General features: G+C 44.2%; 1 protein-coding gene across 1 annotated transcript in view; it reads right to left on the bottom strand.

Annotated features, from left to right (window-relative positions):
* The window catches only part of LOC127581658 (uncharacterized protein KIAA1522-like), a 161,872-nt gene extending 143,383 nt beyond the window's left edge, over positions 1-18,489 (bottom strand). Inside the window, exon 1 of the mRNA XM_052036236.1 lies at positions 17,800-18,489. Within this exon, the coding sequence (XP_051892196.1) occupies positions 17,800-17,971 (172 nt within the window). The 5' untranslated portion in view covers positions 17,972-18,489. The remainder of the gene's footprint in view (positions 1-17,799) is intronic.
* Positions 18,490-26,387: the final 7,898 nt, after the last annotated feature.

Raw genomic sequence — 26,387 nt, 5'->3', positions numbered from 1 at the left:
TATCCCTTAATTCCTCGATGCCCAGAAATCTATCAATCTCTGTTTTGGATAAACTCTCAGCACTCTGGGGTAGAAAATCCCAACAATTCCCCGCCCTGAGTGAAGGAACTTCTCATCTCAGTCCTAAATGGCAAACTCCTTATCCTGAGACCGTGACCCCTGGTTCCAGACTCCTCATCCTGGAGAAACATCCTTCCTGCATCCAGCTTGTCAAGCCCAATGATAATTTTCCTCTCATTCATCTAAATTCCATAGAATAAAGCCCCAGTCTACTCAACCATTCCTCATATAGTAAACCCATCATCCTTGGAATCAGTTTAGTAAACTTTCCCTGCACTCCCTCTATGGCAAGAATATCCTTTTGTACATAAGATGCAAACTATGCACAATATTCCAGGTGTGGTCTCACCAAGGCACAGTGTTGTTACAATAATGCATTTTCACTCCTTCCATAATTGCATTGAATGGTAGCCCAAGCTCATGGGGCTGAATAGACTATTTCCACTCCTACTCAAATCCTCTCGTAATGAACATACTATTTTTCCTCCTAATCACTTGCTGAACCTCAATGTAGGCTTGCAGTGACTGTACGAGGACAGAGAGGTCCCTTTGAATACCACCATCCAGTCCCCCACCATTTAAAAAATCCTCTACTTTTCTGCATGCTTACTTTCTGTAATGCAAGTACAGAGAGACCAAGGTCACTTGAACACCAACAGATTTCTCAAAAAACTTTCCACTTCTCAATCATCCATATATGTGGATAATTTCACATTCTCTCATATAATATGGCCACTTGGTTAACTATTTACATCACCATGTCCTCCTCACAGATTACTTTCTCACCCAAATTTGGGGAAAGTACAGTCCACCTAAACACCCAGATAGGTTGTGAATTACCCTTGTGGTGCCCCATTGGTTACAGCTTGCTAATAGTCAACAATGCCATCGATGGCATCTACTCCCCAGCAACCTACTCACTGAGGCCCAACCACTCAGCTCAAACCTCATCCAATCATGGATCAAACACTCCAATTCCAGAGGGGAGGTGAGAGTAACTGCTCTTGACATCAAGGCAGCATTTGACCAAATGTGGCATAAAGAGCCCTGATGAAAGTGAAGCCTTATATCAGTGGTAGGGAAAGTACTGGAGAAGATTTGTAAGGATAGGATCTACTCACATCTGGGAAAGCAGACTTGTTAGGGACAGTCAGCATGGCATTGTGTGGTGCAGGTCATGTCTTACAAACTAGATTGAGCTTTTTGAGGAGGTGACAAAGATGATTGATGAGGGTATGGCAGTGGATGTTGTCTACATGGACTTTAGTAACATTTTCAACAAGGTCCCTCATGGTAGGCTGATCCAGAAGATTAAAGCAATGGGATCCATGGAGACTTGGTAGATTGGATTCAAAATTGGCTTGGCCATAGAAGGCAGAGGGTAGTGGTGGAGGGATGTTCTGACTGGAGGTCTGTGACCAGTGGTGTTCTGCAGGAACAGTGCTGGTCCTCTGTTGTTTGTGATAATATACAAGTGACTTGGACAAAAATGTAGGTGGGCTGATTAGTAAGTTTACAGACAACACAAAAATTGAAGTTGTGGATAGTGAGGAAGGTTGTCAACAGATACAGCAGGACATGGATCAGCTGGAAATGTGGACGGAGAAATGGCAGATGGAGTTTAATTCGGACAAGTGTGAGGGATTGCACTTTGGGAGGTCAAACATAAGATGAAAGTTTACAGTAAATGGCAGGACCATTAGGAGCACTGATGTGCAGAGGGATCTTGGAGTGCAAGACCATAGCTCCCTGAAAGTAGCAACACAGGTAGACAGGGTGGCAAAGAAGGTTTTTGTTTACACAGAGAGTGGTGGATGCCTGGAATGTGCTGCCAGGGGAGGTACAATAGTGACATTTAAGAGTCATTTAGACAGTCAGATGAACAGGCAGGGAATGGAAGGATATAAACCATGTGCAGGCAGATGGGATTTATTTAATAAGCATCCTGATCAGCACAGGCATTGTGGATCGAATGGCCTGTTCCTGTGTTGTACTGTTGTGTTCTAATAGGTCCCAAGGGCAAAAACTCCAGTGATTAGAATCCTATCTGGCACAAAGGAAGATGGCTGTGTTTTTGGAGGTCCCAGGATATAATTGCAGAAGTTCCTCAGCAGTGTCCTAGACTGAACCATTATTTAGTCTTTCTTCCATCATCAGATCTGAAGTGGAGATGTTCACTGAGAGCATAATGTTCAATTCCATTCACAGCTCCTCTGCAAATTTGTGTGCAACAAGTCCCAACATGGAGGATTTTAAAATAGGGGGATATGTGGGAGGAAGGGGTTAGATAGTCTTAGGCATGGTTTAAAGGTCAGCACAACATGGTGGGCTGAAGGGCCCATATTGTGTGTACTGTTCTATGGTTCTATTCAGGGATGGGCTGATAAGTGGCAAGTAAATTCATTGCACAGAAGTGCCAGGCAATGACCTTCTCCAATAAGGGAAGATTTAACCACCTACTCTTGACATTCAAAGTATTACCATCACCGGAAGAACTGCAGTGGTTCAGGTAGGTGCCTTACCGCCACCTTCTTGAGGCCATTCAGGGATGAGCAATAAATGCTGCCCTTGACAGTGAAGCCCAGATCCCAAAAATTAAATTTTAAAGTATCTATTACATCTAATTCCATAATCACTTAATTGCGCCTCCTGTGAAGCATCTTACCAAATGCCTCGTCTGGCTAGACGCTATATAGTCTCCCCCACATCTCTCACACTGGTTATACCATATAAAACTATGCTGACTATCAAATCATATTTATCCTGTCCCTCAGATTCTATTAATTTTTTTCTGCTACTGATGCCAGTCTAGCTGCCCTGTCCCCCATTTCATTCTCAGCTCTATTGGCTACCTGCCAATCTAAAGGGACTGAAGCAAAATCGAGACAATTATGGAAGGCCATACATGTACTCACACAGATACAGCAACAGAAATAGACAAGTTTGCCCTTCTGTCCCACCAGTCAATAGGGCCACAGCTGATCTGCCTCAGCACTACCTTCCTGTTGTAATATCCTGATTCCCTTCAAACCTAAAAAATCTATCCATTGGTGTCAGAGACTGAGCCTCCACTGTGCTCGAGAGAATTCCAGAGATTCACTGTCTTCTGGGTAAAAATCTCGTCTCTGTCCTGAATAGCTAATCATTTAGTTTGAAACTAATTCTTCGTTCTAGATCTTGAGCCAGGAACATCCTCAGTGTCAGGCTCCATAAGAATGTTTAGTGTTTCAATTAAATCACCTCATATTCTCCTAAACTCTGGAGTACAAGCGCATTCTGCTTACTGTCTCCTCACTAGTAATCCCATCCCCACCCCAGGAATCAGTTGGTAAAGCTTCATTGCACTCACTTTACTGTAGGTGTACCCTTCTTTAGGCAGGAAGACTTGATCTTGCATAATATCCATGATATGGTCTCACCACAACTCTATATAAGAGCAGTAAAGCATCTCTACACTTGTACACAAGTCCTCTTACAATAAAGGGTGACGTGCTACCACCCTAACTACGTGTTGTACCTGCATACTAACTTTCATGTACAAGGGCACCCAGGTCCTTCTGAACACCAACACTTTTCAATCTCCCATTTAAAAAATAATCTGGTTTCCTATCTTCATCTACCTAAGGGGATGAACTCACAATTTTTTCACATTGTAGTCCATCTACTTGGGTCTCACCCATTCCCATGCCTGTCTATATCCTTGTGAAGCCTCTTTGCATCTTCCTCGCAACTTTCACTTCCACTAGCATGAGCAGATTTGAATATATTATGCATGATCTCCTCATCCAAATTACTGATGTAGATTGTGAACAGCTTGGGCCACAACACTGATGCCAGCAGCACAAGAGCCAAGCCTCCCAACACTGACCTGTCCAATCCAATTCAGTTTCCTGTCCATTAACCAAATTAGCCTTCCTCCAATTTTGGACTTTGACTTCAGGACCGGTCCTATCTTTTTTCATGATTATCTTGAAACTAATAGAATTGTGGTCACTGGTCCCAAAGTGTTCCCACACCGACACACCAACCACTTGCCCTACCTCATTTCCCATCTACTTATTGCTTCAGAAAACTTTCCTGGACACACTTAAGAAATTCTGCCCCATCCAATCCCTTAGCACTAAGGCAGTCCCAGTCAAAATTAGTGAAGTTAAAAACCGCTTACAACCTTATTATTCCTACACCAATCTATGACTTCCCTACACCTTTACTTCTAATTCTCACTGACCACTGTGTGGCCTATAGTATAATCTCATCAAGTTTTAAATTCTTTCAATGTGACCTTGCTGGACATTTCCCCTAGGAATATCCTTGCAAGTATTGCTATGACATTCTCCCTAATCAATACTGCAACCCCCAAAGATTTAACTTCCCAAAATGCATCACCTTGACCTGTTTCTCTTTCCACAGATGCTGCCTGACCTTCCCAGAATTATTAACCAGACCTTTCCCCTTTGCCCACAAATGTTTAAGGATTCTAGGACGTATACCATCAGACTAGATTCTCTGTAATGCTATTCTGCAGAAGATCCACCTCTGGCACGACATACCATTTGACTGCTAGAGTAAATGGGCCTGGAATTTTGCTGCTGTTTTGCTGAGACAGAAATGAAGAATGAAGTTCACACAACTGCCACTCATCGTATCATCAATGGCAACAGATGGAGGTTTTCTGGGCTGCACTCTTGCAAAGTATGAAACTCACCTCGGTAACCTTGATTACAACAAAAACTTTCACAAATTGAAGGATAAGTCTCCCTGATCTGTTTTACAGCTGGGTGCCTGTTGTAAGCACAAGGCATCCGGCAACAGCCCAGAGTAACAAACCATTACTAATCCCCTGAGCTGCACGAGAATCAAAGGTTTTGGGTGTGTCTGACTAAGTCCCAATGTTATTTGCATCTCAAACTAAAAGCGAACAAACATAAAATGTTTAACCTCTTCACTACCATTGAGTAGTTTGACCCAAAAGGAAATTGTACAAGTAAGGAGGTAAAAGTTGCTGGTGTGGAGAACGTGCAGAAGAGTGGGAATAACTGCATCACAAAGCTAACTCAGGCAACACGAAGCAGATGGCCTCCTGTGGTGCAGTATCAGCAATAGCCATCAATAAACAGTGAGATTGAGGAGGGCATGCACAATAGGGGAATAGAGAAACTTTGAAGTGTACGTCACAGGCCCTTCGATCCATCATATCAATGCCAACCATATGCTGTCGACAGATCCCCAGTAGTTACAAGACAGTTGGATAAGGTAGTTAAAAGATAGGATATTTACCATCATTGGCTGAGCACAGAATGGTAGAGCAGGGAGGAAGAGCTAGAAATGGATAAACACGAGTTTAGCTACAGCTAAAACACTGGGTGCATCTCTGGCCCCAGAGTTACCAGGTGTGGGAGGGGTGCAGCAGTCACGCTCCAGAAATGTGGGTTCGAGCCTGAACCTCTGCTGCTGTCTCTGTGCCTGATCTCCCCCAGGTGCTTGGGTTTCATCCCACATCCCAAAGAGGAGCTGGTTGGCAAGTTAATTGGCCACTTGGTAAGTTATGCCTGGTGCAGGTGAGAGGTGGGGACATACAATAGTGCTAAAGAGATTTACAAGGATATTGCCAGGACATGGAGAAGTTTCGTTATGAGAAGATTCACTTGCATTTCCTCCAGTCAGTATATTGCATTTGGGGCTCACAATATGGTCTCCTCTACACTGGAGAAAAAGGTGTATTGGGTGGATGGTTTGTGGGCACTTTTATTCAGTCCACAGGGGTGACCCATGCTTCCATTTGCCTGTTCACTTTAATTCCCCACCCCACATCTTCTATGATCTGTCTGTCTGTCTAACCTGTGCTGTTCAACAAGGAGACAGACAGATAGATAGATAGTAGTCACATGTACATGGAAACACAGTGAAATGCATCTTTTGCGTAGTGTTCAGGGGGCAGCCCACAAGTGTTGCCACGCTTCTGGCACCAACACAGCATGCCCACAACTTCCCAACCCGTACGTCTTTGGAATGTGGGAGGAAACCGAAGCACCCAGAGGAAACCCACGCAGACACGGAGAACGTACAAACTGCTTACAGACAGCGGAGGAATTGAACCCAGGTCACTGGTGCTGTAATAGCGTTACGCTAGGCTGGGCAAACGACTGAAGTGTCAGTGGGGAGCACCTTGGAACCAGTGACCATAATTCTGTTAGTCTTAAAATAATTATGGCCAGTTCTGCTGTAAGATTATCCCTGTGATGTTTCTCTCCCCACAGACACTGGGCATTTCCAACATTCTCCTTTTGATCTCAGTTCCCTGTAACAGCTGACCTGCACTGCACACTTTTTACATCTACCTTTGTTTTCTCTCTCCCTCACAGCCCTCAATAATCTACCAACTGGATGGCTTCATAAACAACATCTCCATAGCAACTGTGCCTCTCCCTGTTACAGATATTCCCCTTGTCCTATCTATCCTTGCCCTAACCTCACTGCAATTTAAAACCAACTTGTCTTCCTACGTTCTCAGTTCTGGTGACAGATCATTGACCTGAACCATTAACCATTTCTCTTGCCCAAGCTACTGTCTGATTCCAGTGTTTTCTGTTTTAATTTTCGCACTGAGTTTAACAAGGGTTGGGCTCATTGGCACAAAGGAGATTTAAAGATTTAATTAAGGGAAATAAAATGATGAGAAGCCTGGACAGGATGAAGAGAAACAACCACCAGTCTTTCAGGCAGTGAGCTCCCAAAGCCAAGACTTGTCTAGCTGAACCTTCCACCGATTAGCAGAAACTCTCCCCACACTTGAGAGAGGGCAACTTAAAAGGTCTGCAGAGTGGACTGGAAAAGTGGTATTAGCCTAAGTATCCTCTTCAGGAGTCCAGGTGAAGGGTCTCGACTGTCCATTTCCCCCCACAGATGCTGCCTGACCCGCTGAGTTCCTCCAGCAGTTTGTGTAGAAGCCCAAGTATCTCTTCTTTTGTTTGTCACGGACCTGATGAGCCAACTGGGCTACTCCATGCCACAAACATCTCTGGCTCCATGTCTGAAGGCCAGAGAAGCATCAGCACATGCTGGTTCTGGGTTACAGCGGGGTTACGGTGCAGTTACAGGGCAGGCCTGTATATGTTAGAACAGAGGGTAGGGTCAATTTAACAATCCAGTGCCCAACAACCATGTCTGACAGTTTAGACTTTTATACACATTCATGAGAAGCTCTTAGATGCTGCAGTCAGGGACATTGAGATGGATGAACAGTTGGGACAAATAGTTTTTGTAATTACTTGTCATTTTGTGATTAAGACAGAAGAGAAATTTCCTATTAACTTGTGTTTTGGAATAGGTGAGGAGCGGCGTGAGGCAGTGAGAGGAAGGTCTCCCTGATCAGTGTGTGTTATTGAATTCACTCTGTCCTTGGATGTTGAAATAGTGGGTCTGAGTCGATGCATCTTGTTTTGTAAACATTTCTAGACTCCAGAGCTAAACTATATGGAGTATAACGGCTGTTTGGCAGAGTTTCATAGTTGGATAGCCAGAAGTTTTAGCCTATGAAAGTCATCACTGCAAAATTCAGTGGGATCGAGCCAAGGTGACTGCCCAGAAACTGGAAGGAACCACAGAGTTCAACATTTTCTTTGGAAGCTGTTGAATGAAGTTTTGCACCACCCTATACAACCATGACCTGTACGATCGGTTTGTAAGACAAGCTTTTCACTGTACCTCGGTACAAGTGACAATAATAAACCAATACCATGAACCACAAATGACCTGTGAACCTTGGCCTGGGATAGCTAAGCACCTCAGCCCAGTACTTGGTTGGACCTCCTGGACTCATTTCCTCTTTCAAATAATACATCAGGTTGGAGAAAGGACTTGAATGCTTCAGGTAAGTGCAACATCTGACTGCAATAATTTCAGCAGCTGTTTCCATTTTAAACTTTTGGCATCTGCCCAGCTCTCTAGAGGAGCAAAGTATATAATTTTTGAACTCAGTGGCCTCACAATTCACCCATCTGAAGTGGCCCCTCTGGGATTCAGCCACTAAAGCCTCCAAAAGTTTCACAGGTGGAATCCCATGAAGGACAGCCCCCTTTCCCACATTCAATGAGATCACTTCCCATGTTCAGTCCTGCTTTCATCCTGATTTTCCTTTCATTCAAATGTCCAATTTGGGTAGAAGTGAACATTTAAACAATTGTGTTTGTTTGCAGGTCGGTTTGATGGAGAAATAGCAGATAGAATTTAGAACATAAGACTTAGAACAGTACTGCACAGGAACAGGCCCTCTGGCCCATGATGTTTTCCAGTCTAAACAAAATCCATCTGCCTGCACATGGTCAATATCCCCCTATTCCTTCCTGTTTGTGCATCTGTCTAACCATGAGAAACATGAGATGATGCATCTTGGGAGTAGTAATTAGGCTAGACACACCATGAATGGATAGACTCAATGAAGTGCTGAGGAACAGGAGGACTTTGGTGTACACATTCAAGGATTCCTGAAGGTGGCAGCTCGGGTAGATAAGGTGGTGAAGAAGGCTGACTGTATACTTGCCTTCATTGGCCAAGGCATAGAGCAGGAAGGCTATGGCACAACTTTATAAAACATTGTTTAGGCCACAGCTGGAATATTGTGTGCAATTCTGGATCACCACACTATAGGAAGGACATTGTTACACTGGAGACGGTGCAGCTGAGATTCACCAGGACATTGTCTGGGATGGAGCAGTTCCGTTGTGAGGAGAGACTGGAGCGGCTGAGTTTGTAATGGAGGAGGCTGAGGGGGGACCTGAGTGAGCCATACAAATTTATGAGAAGCAGAGATAGTGAAATGTTCCACTATGCAGAGGTGCCCGTAACCAGAGGGCAGGGCTTAACTTCAGGGGTAAGAGATTAACAGGAATTTTTTTCACCCAGAGTGGTAGGAATCTGGAACACTGCCCAGGGACACAGAGGCTGTGGGAGTCCCTGCATTTATGAAGCATTCAGATGAGAACCTGAACCCTCATTGATTAGAGGGCTGCAGGCCACATATTGGGGAATGGGATTAATACTTGATGTCTGGCATGGAGACCGTGGACTGAATGGCCTATCCCCATGCTGTAGGAATATGACCAGCATCAAACGGTTTGAAATTCTTCATCATAATGTTCAACATCTGAAGTTAACCCTTCAATAAAACATGAACATTACTTCTGCCAATATATTCATGCTAGGCAAGATTTACTTATAACACAGCACTGCCATCTGTGTGTAATAACCAGAGATCACTTTCTCAGCATTAAAGTTATTGTATCAACAATCAACAGGCTAAAATGGGTCCAAAAGCAATGAAGTACTGAGGATATTTCCATTGGCATGTGTTCTAACTGCCAGCTACCCTGATCTCCGCCATTCTTCTACAATTCTAGATCTAAAGTACAGCCTCCCCTAGGGTGATGCATTGTGAAACACACATGTACTTGTTGCAAAACAGGTCCAATTAGAATCAGAATGGACAAGAGTCATGGCCCAGACCAAATGGAGAGAGGAGGTGGGTGCCCGTTCAACACCACAGCACGACATACACAGTCAGTGGGCTCCTTACATCAATGTAGTCACCCTTTGCACAACACAAGTGGTAGAACTAATTATAGAACACCAGAGGTCAGTGGCACCACTTTAGACTTTGAACCACAGCCATTATATGTACTACAGAATCTCAGAATCAAGGAATGGAAATAGGAAGGAGACCATTCCAGCTGCTGAGTGTGTACTGGCTACCCACCAGCAATCCTGTTAGTTCCATTCCTGCCCTCTCCCCATATCCCTCCAAATACTTTTGTTTCACATACATATCCAGCTCCCTTTAGAATATTAGTTCTTCCATCTCCACTGCAACACAGCAGTAGTCCCAGCCACTCATTTTATAAGGAAGGATTTTCATCATGCCACTTTTGGTTTCTTTGCCAATCTCCTTCATTCTGTGTCCCTGGTCCTTGCCAGTTCTGCCAGTGGGGATCGTTTGTCTCTGTCCATGACCTGAGGTACCTCCATCAGAGTCCCTCATAGCCTTCTCCGTCCCAAGGGGCTGCACAGAGGTGCAGCTGCTCACAACACTAGGGACCTGGGTTCCAGCTGTCCTCAGTTGTCTGTGTGCACTTTGCACATTCTCTCCATGACCAGTTTGCTCTCACATCCCAAAGTGTTAGTAGATTAATGGGCCGCTGTAAATTACATTTTGGTTGGCAAATATCAGACAAATCAAACAGGAGTTCATAATCATGTGAGAGAAGTTATAGAGAAAACACAAAGTGGAATGGAGCTGCTGGGATGGCTGTGTTGGGAACTAGCCTGGGGATGATGGGTTGAATGGCCTTTGTGAACACTATAATGTCAGAACAATCACTTTCTACATTTCCTCCACAAGTGAATTCCCTCAATGAAAATCAAAAAAACTGCAAATGCTGCAACAGTGCATTGCTGCCTCAGTAGTGCCACCCCAGAAGTGCAGCACTCTTTCAGGACTACCCCTCTGACAACACTACACTTGGCCAGAACTGCCCCTCCAATAGCACCGTGATCTCTGCGGATGTTTCCCTCTGATTGTGTAGATCTCCCTCAGTACTGCCCAGGAACATCAGCCCAAAGTTTGTGCTGAACTCTGCAGTGGAACAGACTCCACAACCAGAGGTGGTTGACATGTAGGTTATAGTCAGGGAAACCAATCATCACAACAGAAGATGACATAACGAGAACTGAATGGTTGAGCAAGATTGTGATATTGGCTGGAAATTCCTTTGGAACCAGCGCCTGTGATATTTAATGACATTTCCTCCAATGTATACTGATCAGAAACTGCTTTCGGATGCTTGTTAAACTAAGAGTAAAAGGGAAGCAATCTGAAGACCACTTTTAATCTCAGATGCAATTAATGATGGCTTCCTGCTGATTAGGTTTGTGTCTGAAAGTCATCCCAACTTTCCATCCAGAATAAATATATCTGAAAAATATCTGAGGTTTTACTGACAGATTGTCTGATCTGTTATTCAAAATGCATCAATAGCAGGACACCATCTCAAACAGGGTGGCAGCAAGCAGGTGAATGGCCTTAGAACCACTTGGTCAAAAAAATTGACAGAGGAAAAGAGTTAGTCTCCATCCCCTCCAGTGACCCAGCCCTGCTCACAACTGCTTGGGAGGAGGAAATGAAACATCAGGCTGGAATCCTCTGCCAACATCTCCTTTCTATAAATAACCATTGCCTGAGCTCCCGTCTAACTTTGTGCCTGGAATGTGGACATCACCTGCAAGGCCAGATTGTAATGTCAATCCTTAATTACCTTGAAAAAATGTGTCTTGAGTCACTGCAATCCTTCTGTGGAAGGTACTAGTGCAATGTTAAATGGGAGGGAGGTCCAGGACGTAGTCCTTGTGACAAGGTAAGGCTGGTGTGACCAGAAGAATGGGTAAATGGCCACTATTGTGAAGCAGCCAGTGACCATCGAGTCAGTGTGTGATCATACCCTTAGGAGAGAACATGAAAATGAATAAAGTTAATCAAACCTTTTCATGCATTTTGTTTAATGTTATATCCACAAGTTTCCTGGCCAAGAAATATTTGAGATGTATCATGTCCAATAGCTGATGAAAACAGGCAGTGCAAAGCTGAATGTTCCCAGCTTCAAATTCTGCATGACATTTTGTTTGTTGATTTCACCACAGTTTAACAGCTGGTTTCTGCCTCCCAGGGACTGAATGAGGGACAAATCAGTTAAGTTCTATTCTTAGTTTAAACACAGAAATCCTACTGGAAATGAAATGTGCAAAAGAACATAACAAACAGAGCAGCCCCTCGTGGCTTCTGACATTCAATAAGATCTCCATTGATCTTTCTTAGCACCATTTTCTTCCACATACTTTGGTTCCCTCAAGTGTCATCACTTTGGGAGAGGACTAGGTTAGACAATGATACCTGTTCACACACTGCTTGTACTTGAATCATGGTCACTTGCTGAAGTAGAGTGACTATTTTGGGTAGGGTAGAGGGAAGTTAATCCCACTTGTGGATGGAACTGGGACCAGGAGCACACATTTTACATTCTGGGCAACAGATACAAAGAGGTTGTGAGGATTTTATGCTTTACAGAGAGCAGCTGTGGTCTGGAACTCACTGTCTATAAGGATGGCGAAAAAAAAATTATGGCATTCCGAAAGCAAAATTCTGCAGATACTGGAAATCTGAAATAAAAACAGAAAATGCTAGAAATACACAGCAGGTCAGGCAGCATCTGTGGGGAGAGAAACAGATTGATGACCTTTTACTGGAACTACAAAAATGAGAAAACAATCATGCTTTAAATTACAGACTGGGAGAGAGAGAAAACAAAGGCAATGTCTGTGAGAGGCTGGAGACAAAGAGAATCCAGGTGTCACAAATACTTTAGGAGCCTTCCAATTAAAAGTGATGAAAGCTTGTTAATTACATCTGTTTAGAGGATTTGTAAATAGAGGAAGATGATGGGAGATGAGAGAAAAATCATTGCTAGAGCTGTGAAGTACAGAACATGGCAGTTGTTGGAAATCAGAAATCAAAGACCATGCCAGGAATGGGCAGCAGCTCAGGCAGTTTCCATGGATAGAAAAACTCAGTTAATGACCTTACATCAGAACTGGCCAGGAGAAAGATGAGATGCTGTTCCTTGACCTTACATTGGGCAACATCGGAACAGTGTTGGAGTCAGAGTCTTTTCCCCCCAGGGTAGGAGAGTCTAAAACTAGAGGACACAGGTTTATGGTGAGAGGGGAAAGATTGAAAGGGGACCTGAGGGACAAGGTTTTCCACAGATGGTGGTGGGTATCTGGAACGAGCAGCCAGAGGAAGTGTAAGAGGCAGGTACATTAACAATATTTAGAAGACATTTAGACAGATACTTGGACTTGGAAAGGTTTAGAGGGATATGGCCAAATGCAGCCAAATGGGACTAGCTCTGAAAAGCACCTTGGGCAGCAGGGATGAGTTGGGCCAAGGGGTTTGTTTCCAAGCTGTATAACTCTATGAGACTGGGTCAGGTCTGTTCTCCCCAGGAAACAATGTACTTGCGATAGAGGGATTGCAGCCAATGTGCATCTAATTGATCCCCAAGATAAGAACAATGCTGGAAATACTCAACAGGTCAGGCAGCATCAGTGAAGGGAGAAACAGAATGGTCATTTCAGGTCAAAGACCTTTCATCAGAATGGGGAGAAATTAAGCCTCTTTTAAGTTGGCGGTGGGGGGGGGGGGGGAGTGGGGAAGAGGTTGAGAGAACAGAGGGAACTTTTGTTTTCAAGGTACAGACCAAAGTTGTCAAGGTAGTAATTACCCGAAAACTGGCAGAGAGGAGGAAGAAACAGTTCCTGTCCTCCCCAGCCTCTTCCTCGACAACAAAACTTGTTTGTTTTCTCCCTTTTCTCCTTGACCCAAAACATCGACTTAGTTGCTCTCCCCACTAATGCTGCCTGACCTGCTGAGTGCTTCCAACATTTGCTGCTTTTGGTTTGGGTTTCGTTTTAGCTTTTTTACTCCAATAGATTCCTGCTTTGATGGGTTTATCATAAGAGAAATTAAATAGAGCAGGCCTATACTTTCCTGGTTTTAGAAAACCAGGAGGCAAACTCTTTGAATCTTACAAAGTTCTTCCTGGCCTTGACAGGGTAGGTGCAGAGATGTTTGCCCTAGGCTGGGGTGTCTGAAACCAGGCATAAGAGTCTCAAACAAGAAGTTGGGCATTCAGGACAAGGATGAGAAGAAATGTCTTCACCCAGAGGGTGTGAACCTTTGGAATTCTCCACCCAAGGGGGACAGTGGACATCACCTGCCACATCTAATTCAAAACAGATTGACACATTTTTGAATATAAAGGGAATCAAAGGATAAGGATTAATGCAGGAAAGTGATCCTGAGGTAGAAGATCAGCCATGACCTTCAGAGCAGACACGAGCCAACAGTCTACTCAGGATTCTTTTTGTGTTCTTATCATCTTGCAATGCATGTTATCTTGCATCATGTCATCAGAATGTGACTCCATCTCCCAAGGACAAGCATCTTTTGTATTTGGATATATGAGGTACAAATATTTAAAACATATTTCCCATTTACATCTTTTTTTCCCCCACAAAAAAAAAGTGCCCTTCTCGTTATTCCTGCCTACACCAGGCAGAGATGGAATCCAGATATATTCCCAGGTTCTGTTTATGTTACTTGTATTTTCCCTTTGTATTCACACTTTGCAACTGGTGTAGCACTGGTGGGTTTAGCCCAATGGAAGGCTGAATTGGGATCTTCATCAATTCTTGTGCACGCAAGTTAAAGATTTGCCTTTTCTTGCTTGCACTACATGCAGGACTATGATTCTGCTTGTACAGCACATTAGGCTGCCCTGGGCTTGTGAAAGGGTAGGGGTGCAGGACCAGTGAGTACAGATGCAAAAGGTTCTTTTACATGGAAGCTTAAATCAGATTTGATTTGATTTAGTTTTCACTGATATCAGAGGAGCGTTGAATGGCATCAGAAACTTAGCTGACTTAGAACGCATCTCCATACATAGTTGGGTCCTCCCCACTGTCAGGTTACACAGTACAGCTGAGTTATGTGAAAACTGCCCTCAGGTGATATGGGACCCGACCAAAGTGACAACCATCAGTATCATAGCCTGCAAGCCCACATTGTGAACAGAGGTTCTCAATGCCCACAGTGGTACAGCAATGGACATATCTGTAGTAAAGTCCAACCTTTAGAAGCAACTTAAACAGCATACGTCTTTATTTAAGAGCAAAAATGCAGATACTGGAAATCAGAAACGCTAACTGAAAATACTGGAGTTACTCAGCAGGTCAGGCAGCATCTGTGGAGATAGAAATATTTCAGGTTGATGAACATTCAGAATTGGAAAAGTGTTTGCCAGTTCTGATAAATGTTTGTAGACCTGAAACATCAGTTGTCTCTCTCTGCAGAGAGCTCCCTGATCTGTTGAGTGTCTCCAGCAATTTCTGGAAATTTATTTTAAATTCAAAACAGCAATTTATCACACTATGTAAATCCCTCCAAAAGTGCTTTTGCAACCTAAATAATTGCAGTGCCAAAAGATATATGAAGCAATCAAACATTTGTACATCAGCAACAGATCAAATAACATCAGCCTGAAGCTGCATCTAGAGATCATTGGGTATTTTGCACTGTTATTATAAATCAATGACAATTCAACCAAATTAACTTCCTTTAACTCTTTGTTCACATGGCTTAACCCAAGTACTGATTCCTGGCTTACAATAAAAACAAACCCAAAATTAGTCCTACATCAGTCACATGAGGAGACTTATATCCCTCAATGTCGACAAAACAACAGAGCTGGTTATTGACTTCAGGAAGGGAGGGGTGGTGCACATGCTCCTGTCTACATCAACGGTGCTGAGGCCGAGAGGGTTGAGAGTTTCAAGTTCCTAGGAGTGAACATCACCAACAGCCTGCCTTGATCCAACCGCATAGACACCACGGCCAAGAAAGCTCACCAGCTTCCTCAGAAGGCTAAAGAAATGTGGCACGTCCCCGTTGACTCTTACCAATTTTTAATCAGTAGAAAGCATCCTATCTGGATGCATCACAGCTTAAACCATAAGACATAGGAACAGAATTGGGTTGGCCCATCGAGTCTGCTCCACCATTCACTCATGGGTGACTTATTTTTCCCTCTCAACCCCATTCTCCCACCTTCTCCCCATAACCTTTGAGGTGATTGAAGGAAAATACAGGGGGATCTCAAAGGTAATTTTTTTAATATACACACACACAGAGTGGTGGGTACATGGAACGCGCTGCCAGGGTGCTGGTGGAGGCAGATACATTAGGGACATTTAAGAGACTCTTAGATAGGCACATGGATGATAGAAAAATGAAGGGATATGTGGGAGGGAAGGGTTAGATTGATCTTAAAGTTAAAAGGTCAGCACAATATCATGGGCCAAAGGACCTGCACTGTGCTGTAAAGTTCTATGTTCTACCACCAAAGTGCATGACCGTACACTTCCCTACTCTGTATTCCATCTGCCACTTCTTTGCCCATTCTCCCAACCTGTCCAAGTCCTTCTGCAGACTCCCTGCTTCCTCAACACTACCTGCCCCTCCACCTATCTTTGTATCATCCACAAATTTGGCCACAAAGCCCTCAATTCTGTCATCCAGATCATTAACATATAACATGAAAACTAGCAGACCCAACACCGACCCCTGTGGAACACCACTAGTCACCAGCAGCCAACCAGGAAAGGCCTCCTTTATTCCCACTCTCTCTTCTGCCAGTCAGCCATTCTATCCATGCTAGTACTTTTCCTATAATATCACGGGCTCATCTTATTTAGCAGCCTCATGTGCAGCACCCTGTCAAAGACCTTCTGAGATTGGCTTGGTACGGCAACTGCTCTGTCCATGACCATAAGAAACTTCAGTTGTAGACGCAGCTCAACACATCACAGAAAACATCCTCTACTCCATGGACTCCGTCTGTACTTCTCTCGCTGCCTCGGTAAAGCAGCCGACATAATCAAAGACCCCACCCACCCCAAACATTCTCTCTTCTCCCCTCTCCCATTAAGCAGAGGATACAAAAGCCTGAAAGCATGTACCACCAGGCTCCAAGGACAACTTCTATCCCGCTTTTATAAGACTATTGAACCATTCCCTTGCACAAGATGTACTCTTGACCTCACAATCTACATCATTATAGCCACGCACTTTATTGTCTGCCTGCACTGCACTCTCTCTGTAGCTGTTACACTTCATTCTGCACTGTATTATTTTCCCTTGTATTACCTCAATGCACTGTGTAATGAATTGATCTGTATGAACGATGTGCAAGACAAGTTTTTCACTGTACCTCAGTACATGTAACAATAATAAACCAATTCCATATTGTCAATGCTGACAATCATAAAAAGTGTTGCTCAGGATATTACCTCACTCAGCTTTGATTACAGCTCAGTTCATACCCGAGGTCAAATCCAGTCGATAGCAACAGAATGTCTGTGCGCAAACAGCTCACAACAGACTCAGCTAACTGCTAGGTTTCATATCAATGTAGTTTAAATTCATGCCACTGGAAACAGCATATTCAATGTCCCCTTTCCCCAACCCCACCTCGCCCCTGCCCTCCCCACCCTCAGATAGTTCCAGTCTTAGATAAACAAGGGTGGGGAGACATCTGTATTTACTTTCAGTGGAGGAGTGTTGGATCTCATATCACTTGCTACACTGATCTGATTTTGTCCAGAGACAGCTCGCGACCATTTAAACAGAACCACATACTGGAGGTACAATCATGTGAATTTGAATTTGAAAGTGATGCACAGCCAGCATGAGGATCCTTGCAAAGTCAGTAATACTGATAACTGAAGCTGAAGGTGGGGTCCCGTGATGCAAAAGATCTCCCAGCACTGGGGAGTCAGAGTACATGTTACCATTTACCAAATCTGAAACAGGTTTCCAGCACAATTTACATCCACTTCTGCAAGTAGCATAAAGAAAGGAACCTTTTGTAGTTCCCTGGGTTTGAACTCATTACCACTTCATGTGCAGGACAAACAAGGTCATCAGGACCTTGAACTGTTCAAAGGAAATTTATTGGCTTGGCAGTTCTGGTGCAGGTTTGACACTGAAAAGCAGCCATTACCGAATCCCTGGTCACTGATTTCTTTTAACTTGGATGATGATAGGGGAATGTCAACATTTACAAGTCAGCTCACCTGAACTTTGAGAATCTTTTCTCAGCTTGGATGATGATTTGTCTCCTTCACTCTTAGACCTTTTTTTCTTGCGTCCTGACAACCTTAGCCAGCTTAGTGCCCGCCGTAAGGAGCTCGATTTTGATTTTTTCTTATTTTTCAACGCTACCTCCAAGCCAGAGAAGTCATCCATCACGACAGTCCGGTGACTGCAGACTCTACGTGCTCTCAGAAGCTTGCCTGACTTTAGAAACAAAAGACCTCCGGGTCTGCTCAGCCCCAGACAGAACGAACAGCAAACATGTAGAAATAAAATCCAAAAGGAATTTGAAACACTTTCCACATCGGATGGTTGCCTGGAAGGATCAACTTCAATCCCAGAAAACAGCAAACCCTCTAATCATTTTCTAACCAAAAGAGTATTTTAACAGTCACTGAACAATTTATAGCTTGCCTGACAGCTCATGGTGCTCGTTTAATTAAGATCCGTACAGTGAAGCCCACGAGCCAACACCATCCAGTAATCAGAGGTAACCTGCTCATCAAAAAAATCCTGCTGGTGCTGAGCATGTTAATACCAAAATACCTTGGAAATTCCACTCCACCTCCATTTAACTTTGCTCTTCTTTACTTAAAAAAGCCAGGAATGTCAGTGCAGTTTGCTGAGTCACATTAATCCCATATCACCCTGTAAATGGAATGGTGGTTTAACTCCACCCTGCAGCCAGCAACGACTTGTGTTTTACAAGCCTCCAGCACTCTCCATTGCATTGGTTGAATTATTTCCTGATATTCTACAAGGTCGGAAGCACATTAGCATGAGAGGTCCAGCCTGTTTCTCTGCTTTTTACCTAGCCTTTTGCAGGCAGCGAAACAAGCCCCAGACTGTCTGGCACTCCTCGCACTGGGAGGTACTAGGAAGCACTCCCATGAAATCTGACACTTCCCCACTGCAAACGTGTATGGATGTCTCCCCACCCTTGTTCTATTCAGCAGAAAGGACAATAAAAGCCAGCAGTTGCCAAGCCACACAAGATTTCAGCAATGAAATACTGTAACACTCAGTGCTGGAGATAAGTGTGATATCTAGTTAAAGCATGTACAAGGTTCTCGCCGCCTATCTACAGTTTCCCCATAGCTGCAAGTAACCTTTGCCCTGTTGAGCAGTACTGCTGTGGTCACATTTAAACATAATGAGTAAGGAGCAGACACAGTCATCATTAAGCTCTACAAATTCTTTCCTTTGTAGTAACTAACTTGTATTAACCATTTCTAACTCCCAATAAGTCTCCCACATCTCAGTGAAGTGCCATCTCAGTGAAAGACATTGTTCAGTTCAGGCACCTCTGCAGCATAACGTGTGTAATGCTGAAGTATCCTGTACTGTTCTCTCCCCTGCATTCCGTGCCGACTTTTAACAGGACAGTCCAAGTGTTTAATTTCTTCTTACATATTGAACCTCTGCCTTGTCTCATCCAATCCTTAACTCTTATCCCAATCTCAGCATAACCCAATGGTAAATAAAACTGGAGAAAAGCAGTGATGAACATGAACCAAATTAGAGTGGCTGGTACCAGTGAAAGAGGAAATATTGGCAGGCGTGGTAGTGTAGCAGTTAGCGTAACGCTATTACAGCGCCAGCGACCCGGGTTCAATTCCGACCACTGTCTGTAAGGAGTTTGTACATCCTCCCCACGTCCAGGTGCTCTGGCTTCCTCCCACATTCCAAAGACGTACAGGTTAGGAAGTTGTGGGCATGCTATGTTGGCGCCAGAAGCGTGGCAACACTTGCGGGCTGCCCCCAGAACACTACGCAAAAGATGCATTTCACTGTGTGTTTCAATGTACGTGACTAATAAAGATATCTCATCTTATTGGAGGGAAAGTCACAAACCTTACCCACTAACCCAATGGAACCCTTACATCTAACCAGTCCAAACCCCACAACCATCCCTACCCTGGATAAGGCAGGGTAGTCAGCCTTATCCTGTAATCAGCACTCACCCAAAATCCTAATCCTAAATTATAACCTCTGACCCCTAACTGCTAATGCTAACCCATACATGTAAATCCTAACCCAACATCAACCCCTGAACACCGTTAAGAACATCCCTACCCCCAATAACAACCCCAACTATCCACAGGACAGTGCTGGACAGGGTGCAGAGGATATTCACCAGGACTTTGCCCGGGATGGAACCTTTCAGTTATGACAAGAGACTGGAGAGGTTAGGTCTGTTTTCCCTGGAGCAGAGGAAGATAAGAGGGGACCTGACTGTGGTATATAAAACCATGAGGGGTAGAGATAGAGTGGACTTCAGAAAACTTTTCCCCATATTCATTGTCTAATTTTATTGCCATTTTCTATCCCCAAACCAGTATTGTGTTAGAGGATAAAACTAGAGGAGATATATTTAGGGTAAAGGGAAAGAGATTCAGAGAGAATCTGAGGGGGCCTTTTCCACCCAGAGAATAGCGAGTACCTGGAGAGTGTCAGAGAGTGTGGTGGAAGCAGAGTCACTGACACCACTTAAGTGTCTAGATGAGCACTTGATTTGCCTAGGCATAGAAGGCTATGAGTGAAGTACTGCAAGATGCCATTAATACGGATGGGTCCCATTTATTGGTGTGAACATGCTGTAGGACTCCATGACACCCAGTCATGATCCCTATAAAGCCAGCACCAGACCCAAGCCCAAAACTGTGCAATCATAACACCAACTCCAATACCATCCCTAATGCTCGGAGTCTGACTAAAGTAACCTCAGCATCTGCATTTAGGTCACATTCCTAAGTATGACTGTTCTTTCAGTGATAATACAACCCACTTTTGGGAACCAGACACTTGAATTCTCTAACACATGCCAGGTTTGGGGATAGGAAATGGCAATAAAATTAGACAATAAATTGAAAAGTATGGGCTAAATAAAAGCAGCAGCTACCAAAGAAACAAAAATATTCTGGAGACAAGTCAAAACATAAAAGGAGCATTTGCTCTGGTCCCCACAAATGTTGACCTAACCTACTCCCTGGTCCCCAATTTGAACATCCATCTTGTGGGGCAGATCTGGTCTTTCATTGCATCTGGCTGATCAGTGCCTCCTCAGGATAAGATGGATACTATTGGTGAAACATTTCACTAATTCAGATGCAGTTCAGTTAAACAACTAAATTTGCATCAGAATGTGAAATGGCAGTATGACTCAGAGGCAGATCTCAGTCTAATGCCAAACAGAGCAAAGTCCTTTGCAGCAGCTGTCTGAGTGTGAGAAATGAAGCAGGAGTGGGTGGTGTAGCTACTCGTGCCTAATCCAACACTCAGCTAGATCATGACTGCCCTAAACTTTGGTCTCAACCACACTTCTACCAAATTCCCAAAACCCTCAATCCCCACAGCTCTGAGCAAGAGAATTTCAAAATTTTGCCCTCCATTGAAAGAAGTCACTCCTCCATGACTAACCTCTTATCCTGAGACCATGTTCTGGACTCCCCCACCAGCATCTCCCTTACCATTCTTCTCAGAAATTCACGTCTCAATGAGATCACCTTCAGTCTTCTAAACTCCAGCAAGTACAGACCCTGACTGGTGCCAGAGGACATTGAATGTAACGTGGGAAACTAGTGCTGAGCTAAGACTTGCTGTGATCTTACTGAATGATGAAGCAGGCACGAGGGGCCCAATGGCCTACTCCTGCTTTGTCGTCTTATTTTGGCCAGATATTCTCTCGGTATCCCAGGTGACCAATGATGGTGAAAGTTCTGTGTTCGAATCGGGATTAAGAAATTGAGGCATCACTTTAATAGAGGCAGGGACACCAGTCTGGGCCTAGGTGCAGTCATGTGATCTTACCCAAAGCCAGGCTTAAATCATTGAGGTAAACATCAAATTTCACTTAAAGCTGCAATTCTGTTAACCATAGAACAATACAGCACATGTCCTGACCTTCAAACCACTCCTAAGACTATCTAACCCCTTCCTCCCACATATCCCTCTATCTTAAATTCCTCCATATGCTTACCTAACAATCTCTTCAACTTGACCAACGTATCAGCCTCCACCACCACCCCAGGCAGCGCATTCCATGCCCCAACCACTCTCTGGGTGAAAAACCTCCCTCTGACATCTCCCTTGAACTTCCCACCCATTACCTTAAAATTCATGCCCTCTTGTATTGAGCATTGGTGCCCTGGGAGAGAGGCACTGGCTGTCCACTCTATCTACCCCTCTTAATATTTTGTATACCTCCATCATGTCTCCCCTCATCCTCCTTCTCTCCAATGAGTAAAGCCCTAGCTCCTTTAGTCTCTCCTCATAATCCAAACTCTCTAATCCAGGCAGCATCCTAGTAAATCTCCTCTGCACCCTTTCCAATGCCTCCATATCCTTCCAATAATGAGGCGACCAGAACTGGACACAGTACTCTAAGTGTGGCCTAACCAGAGTTTTGTAGAGCTGCATCATTACTTTGCAGCTCTTAAACTTGATCCCAACTTATGAATGCGAACATTCCATAAGCTTTCTTAACTACCCTATCCACCTGTGTGGCAACTTTCAGTGATCTGTGGATATGAAGCCCCAGATCCCTCTGCTCTCCTCTACACTGCCCAGAATCCTGCCATTTACCTTGTACTCCACCTTGGAGTTTGTCCTTCCAAAGTGTACTACCTCACACTTCTCCAGATTGAACTCCATCTGCCACTTGTCAGCCCAGCTCTGCATCCTATCAATATCCCTGAGCTTCGACAGCCCTCCACACTATCCACAACACCACCAATCTTTGTGTCATCTGCAAACTTGCTAACCCACCCTTCCACCCCCTCATCTAAGTCATTAATAAATATCACAAAAAGTAGAGGTCCCAGAACCGATCCCTGTGGGACACCACTAGTCACAGCCCTCCAATCCGAATGCACTCCCTCCACCACAACCCTCTGCTTTCTACAGGCAAGCCAATTCTGAATCCACATGGCCAAGCATCCCTAGATCCCTTAGCCTCCGACCTTCTGAAGAAGCCTACCATGCGGAACCTTGTCAAACGCCTTACTAAAATCCATGTAGACCACATCCACTGCACTACCCTCATCAATCTTCCTGGTCACCTCCTCAAAGAACCTTATCAGGCTTGTGAGGCAAGATCTTCCCTTCACAAGTCCATGCTGGCTGTCCCTAATCAGTCCATGATTCTCTAAATGATCATAGATCCTATCTCTTAGAATCCTTTCCAGCAGACTACCCACCATAGACGCAAGGCTCTCTGGTCTATAATTCCCTGGACTATCCCTACTACCTTTTTTGAATAAGGGGACAACATTCGCCGCCGTCCAATACCATCCCCGTGGACAACGCGGACTCAAAGATCCTAGCCAATGGTTCAGCAATCTCTTCCCTCGCCTCACGAAGCAGCTTGGGGAATATTCCATCAGGCCCCAGGGACTTATCTGTACTAATATTTTCTAACAGCTCCAACACATCCTCTCTCTTGATATCTACATACTCTAGAACATTACCCTTACCAACACTGTCCTCAGCATCATCAAGACCCCTCTCCTTGGTGAATATTGAAGAGAAGTATTCATTGAGAACCTCACCGACTTCCACAGCTTCCAGGCACATCTTCCCATCTTTGTTTTTATTCGGACCTACCTTTACCCTAGCCATCCTTCTGCTCTTCACATACGAGAAAAAAGCCTTGGGGTCTCTTTAACCCTACTCGCCAAAGCCTTTTCATGTCCCCTTCTCGCTCTCCTCAGCCCCTTTTTAAATTCCCTCCTTGCCACTCTATATTCCTCACGAACCCTGTCTGATCCTTGCTGCTTACACCTTATTATGCTGCCTTCTTCCTAACTAGTTGTTCCACCTCTCTCATCACCCATGGTTCCTTCACCGCCACTGGGACAAATTCATCCCTAACATCCTGCAAGAGATCCCTGAACATCAACCACATCTCTATAGTACATTTCCCTTTAAAAATATTACCCAATTTACACTCCCAAGTTCTTGCCTTATAGCCTCATAATTTGCCTTTCCCCAATTAAATATCTTCCCATCCTCTTTGCTCCTATCCCTGTCCATGACAATTCTAAAGGTTATGGTGCAGTGGTCGCTGTCCTCCAAATGCTCACCCACCAATAGATCTGTCACCTGACCTGGTTCATTACCTAAAACTAGATCTAATAGCTTTGTAAATTATTTGTAAGAGCTTTGTAAATTATTTAATTGACATTTGTAACAGAATTGCTGATGATGGAAGTGTCCATGTGGGGACGAGGCTTAGGAGGTGTTACTCATTTAATTATTTATTGTAGAAGTGGAATAGTAGATTTGTTAGCAGGAGACTAGATTGCAGCTTCACCCAGGTATTGTTTAGTGTTGAATACTGAAATAGCCTCTAGCTGAGTGTTCGTTAGACACACCAATAAATGTCAGCCCTACCTTTAATTATACTTGCAAACAGAATTATTCACCCTTTGTTTAACATGTTTTTTTAAACTCACTCACATGGATGCCACAGCAAACACGTGAACGAGGACTGGCAGGCACTCAGCCCTCAGGCCACTCCGCCACTTGACAAACTCCTGGCTGAGACCAGATTTACTGCCCAGCCCTCAAGGCCTCTGAAGCGAGGAGGTAGTTAAGAGTAAGTCACAACTATGGACTAGGAGTCACATACGGGCCAGAAAGGACAGGAACGTGAGATTTCTCTACATTGTGGTCACACACTATAGGAAGCATGAGATAGTGCTGGTGAGGGTGCAGAGCTTCCCCAGGATGTTGCCTGGGTTGGAGCAGTTCAGTTATGGGGAGAGACTGGGTCTGTTCCCCCTGGAGGGGGTTAAGAGGGGACGTGACTGAGATGTATAACATTATGAGGGGTATAGACAGGGGAGACTGCAGGAAACTTTCTTCTATAACAGAGGTAGATAAAATTAGTGGACATAGATTTAGAGCAAGAAGAGAGAAGAGATTCAGAGGGGATCAGAGGGGGACCTTTTTCACCCAGAGGGTAGTGACTATCTGGAATATGCCAGCCAAAGGGGTGGTGGAAGCAAAGTCACTGCAGCATTTAACAAGTGTCTGGACGAGCACTTCAATTGCTAAGACATAGAAGCCAATTATTGGAAGATGTGATTAATACAGATGGGTGCCCACTGGAAGTGGTGGGCCAAATGACAGTTTCCATGCTGTGACTCTACGATTGACAAACCAGATGCATTAAAACACAGGAAAAGGAGTAGACTATTCCACCCCTCAACATCTGCTCTGCCATTTAGTAAGATCATGGCTAATCCTTTGTCTCCATGCCATCACCTTACACATTTCCCACATTCCACAATTCCATTAATAGTCAAGAGCCTATTGCCATTTCTCTTTCTGCTGACCTTTCACAGCCCAGTCAGGGAGAGAATTCCAAAAATCCATTACACACCAGGTGAAGACATTTCTTTTCACTTGTCCTGAATGGCCAACACCTTATTTTGAGATTTTGAACCTTGGTTGTGGACATCCCACTCAGGAAAACCTCAATGTCTCATGAAGCTTGTCAGGTCCCTTGAGAAAGTGTTTCCATGAGATCAACTCTCATTCTTCTAAAACTGATAGAGTAAGGGCCTAATCAAAAACCAACAATTGACAAATACAGAAAACTGAAATAAAAACAAAATGTTCAGAGATTCTCTGCTGTCTAATGGTAGGTCATAGACCTGAAACGTTAACTGATTTTCTCTCCACAGATGTTACATGACCTACTGAGTATCTCCAACATTTTCTGTTCTTTGTTCAGAGTGTAGGCCCACTCTTCTCAAATTCTCCTCAGACAACAGGCTCACCATCTCAAGATTCAATCTGGTCAACGTCAATTACGATGAGTCAGGAGTACAGGAAGGAGATAGTGAGCTTAATAACCTGGTGTCATGACAACAACATTTCCCCTCAATGTCAGCAAAACAAAAGAGCTGATCATTGACTTCAGGGAGTGGGTCGGTGCACATGCTCCTGTCTATATCAACAGTGCTGAGGTTGAGAGCTTCAAGTTCCTGGGAGTGAACATCACCAATAGCCTGTCCTGGTCCAACCACATAGACGCCACAGCCAAGAAAGCTCACCAGTGCCTCTATTTCCTCAGGAGGCTAAAAAAAATTTGACATCCCCGTCAACCCTTACCAATTTTTATTGATCCACCACAGAAAGCATCCTATCTGGACACATCACAGCTTGGTACGGCAACTGCTCTGCCCAAGACCACAAGAAACTGCAGAGTTGTGGACACAGCCCAGCACACCACAGAAACCAGCCTCCCCTCCATGGATTGTCTACACTTCTCACTGCCTCAGTAAAGCAACCAGCATAATCAAAGACCCCACCCACCCCAGATATTCTCTTTTCTCCCCCCTCCCATAGGCAGAAGATACAAAAGGCTGAAAGCACATACCACCAGCTTCTATCCTGCTGTTATAAGACTATTGAACGGTTCCCTAGCATGACAAGATGGATTCTTGACCTCACAATCTACCTCATTATGGCCTTGCACCTTATCTACCTGCACTGACCTTTCTCTGTAGCTGTGACACTTTATTCTGCATTGTTTTACCTGGTACTACCTAACACTCTC

Source organism: Pristis pectinata, chromosome 22, assembly GCF_009764475.1.
Source record: "Pristis pectinata isolate sPriPec2 chromosome 22, sPriPec2.1.pri, whole genome shotgun sequence".
NCBI classification, from domain to species: domain Eukaryota; kingdom Metazoa; phylum Chordata; class Chondrichthyes; order Rhinopristiformes; family Pristidae; genus Pristis; species Pristis pectinata.
Note: the sequence above shows the minus strand (reverse complement) of the source record. Positions and strands in the feature narration are given on the sequence as shown.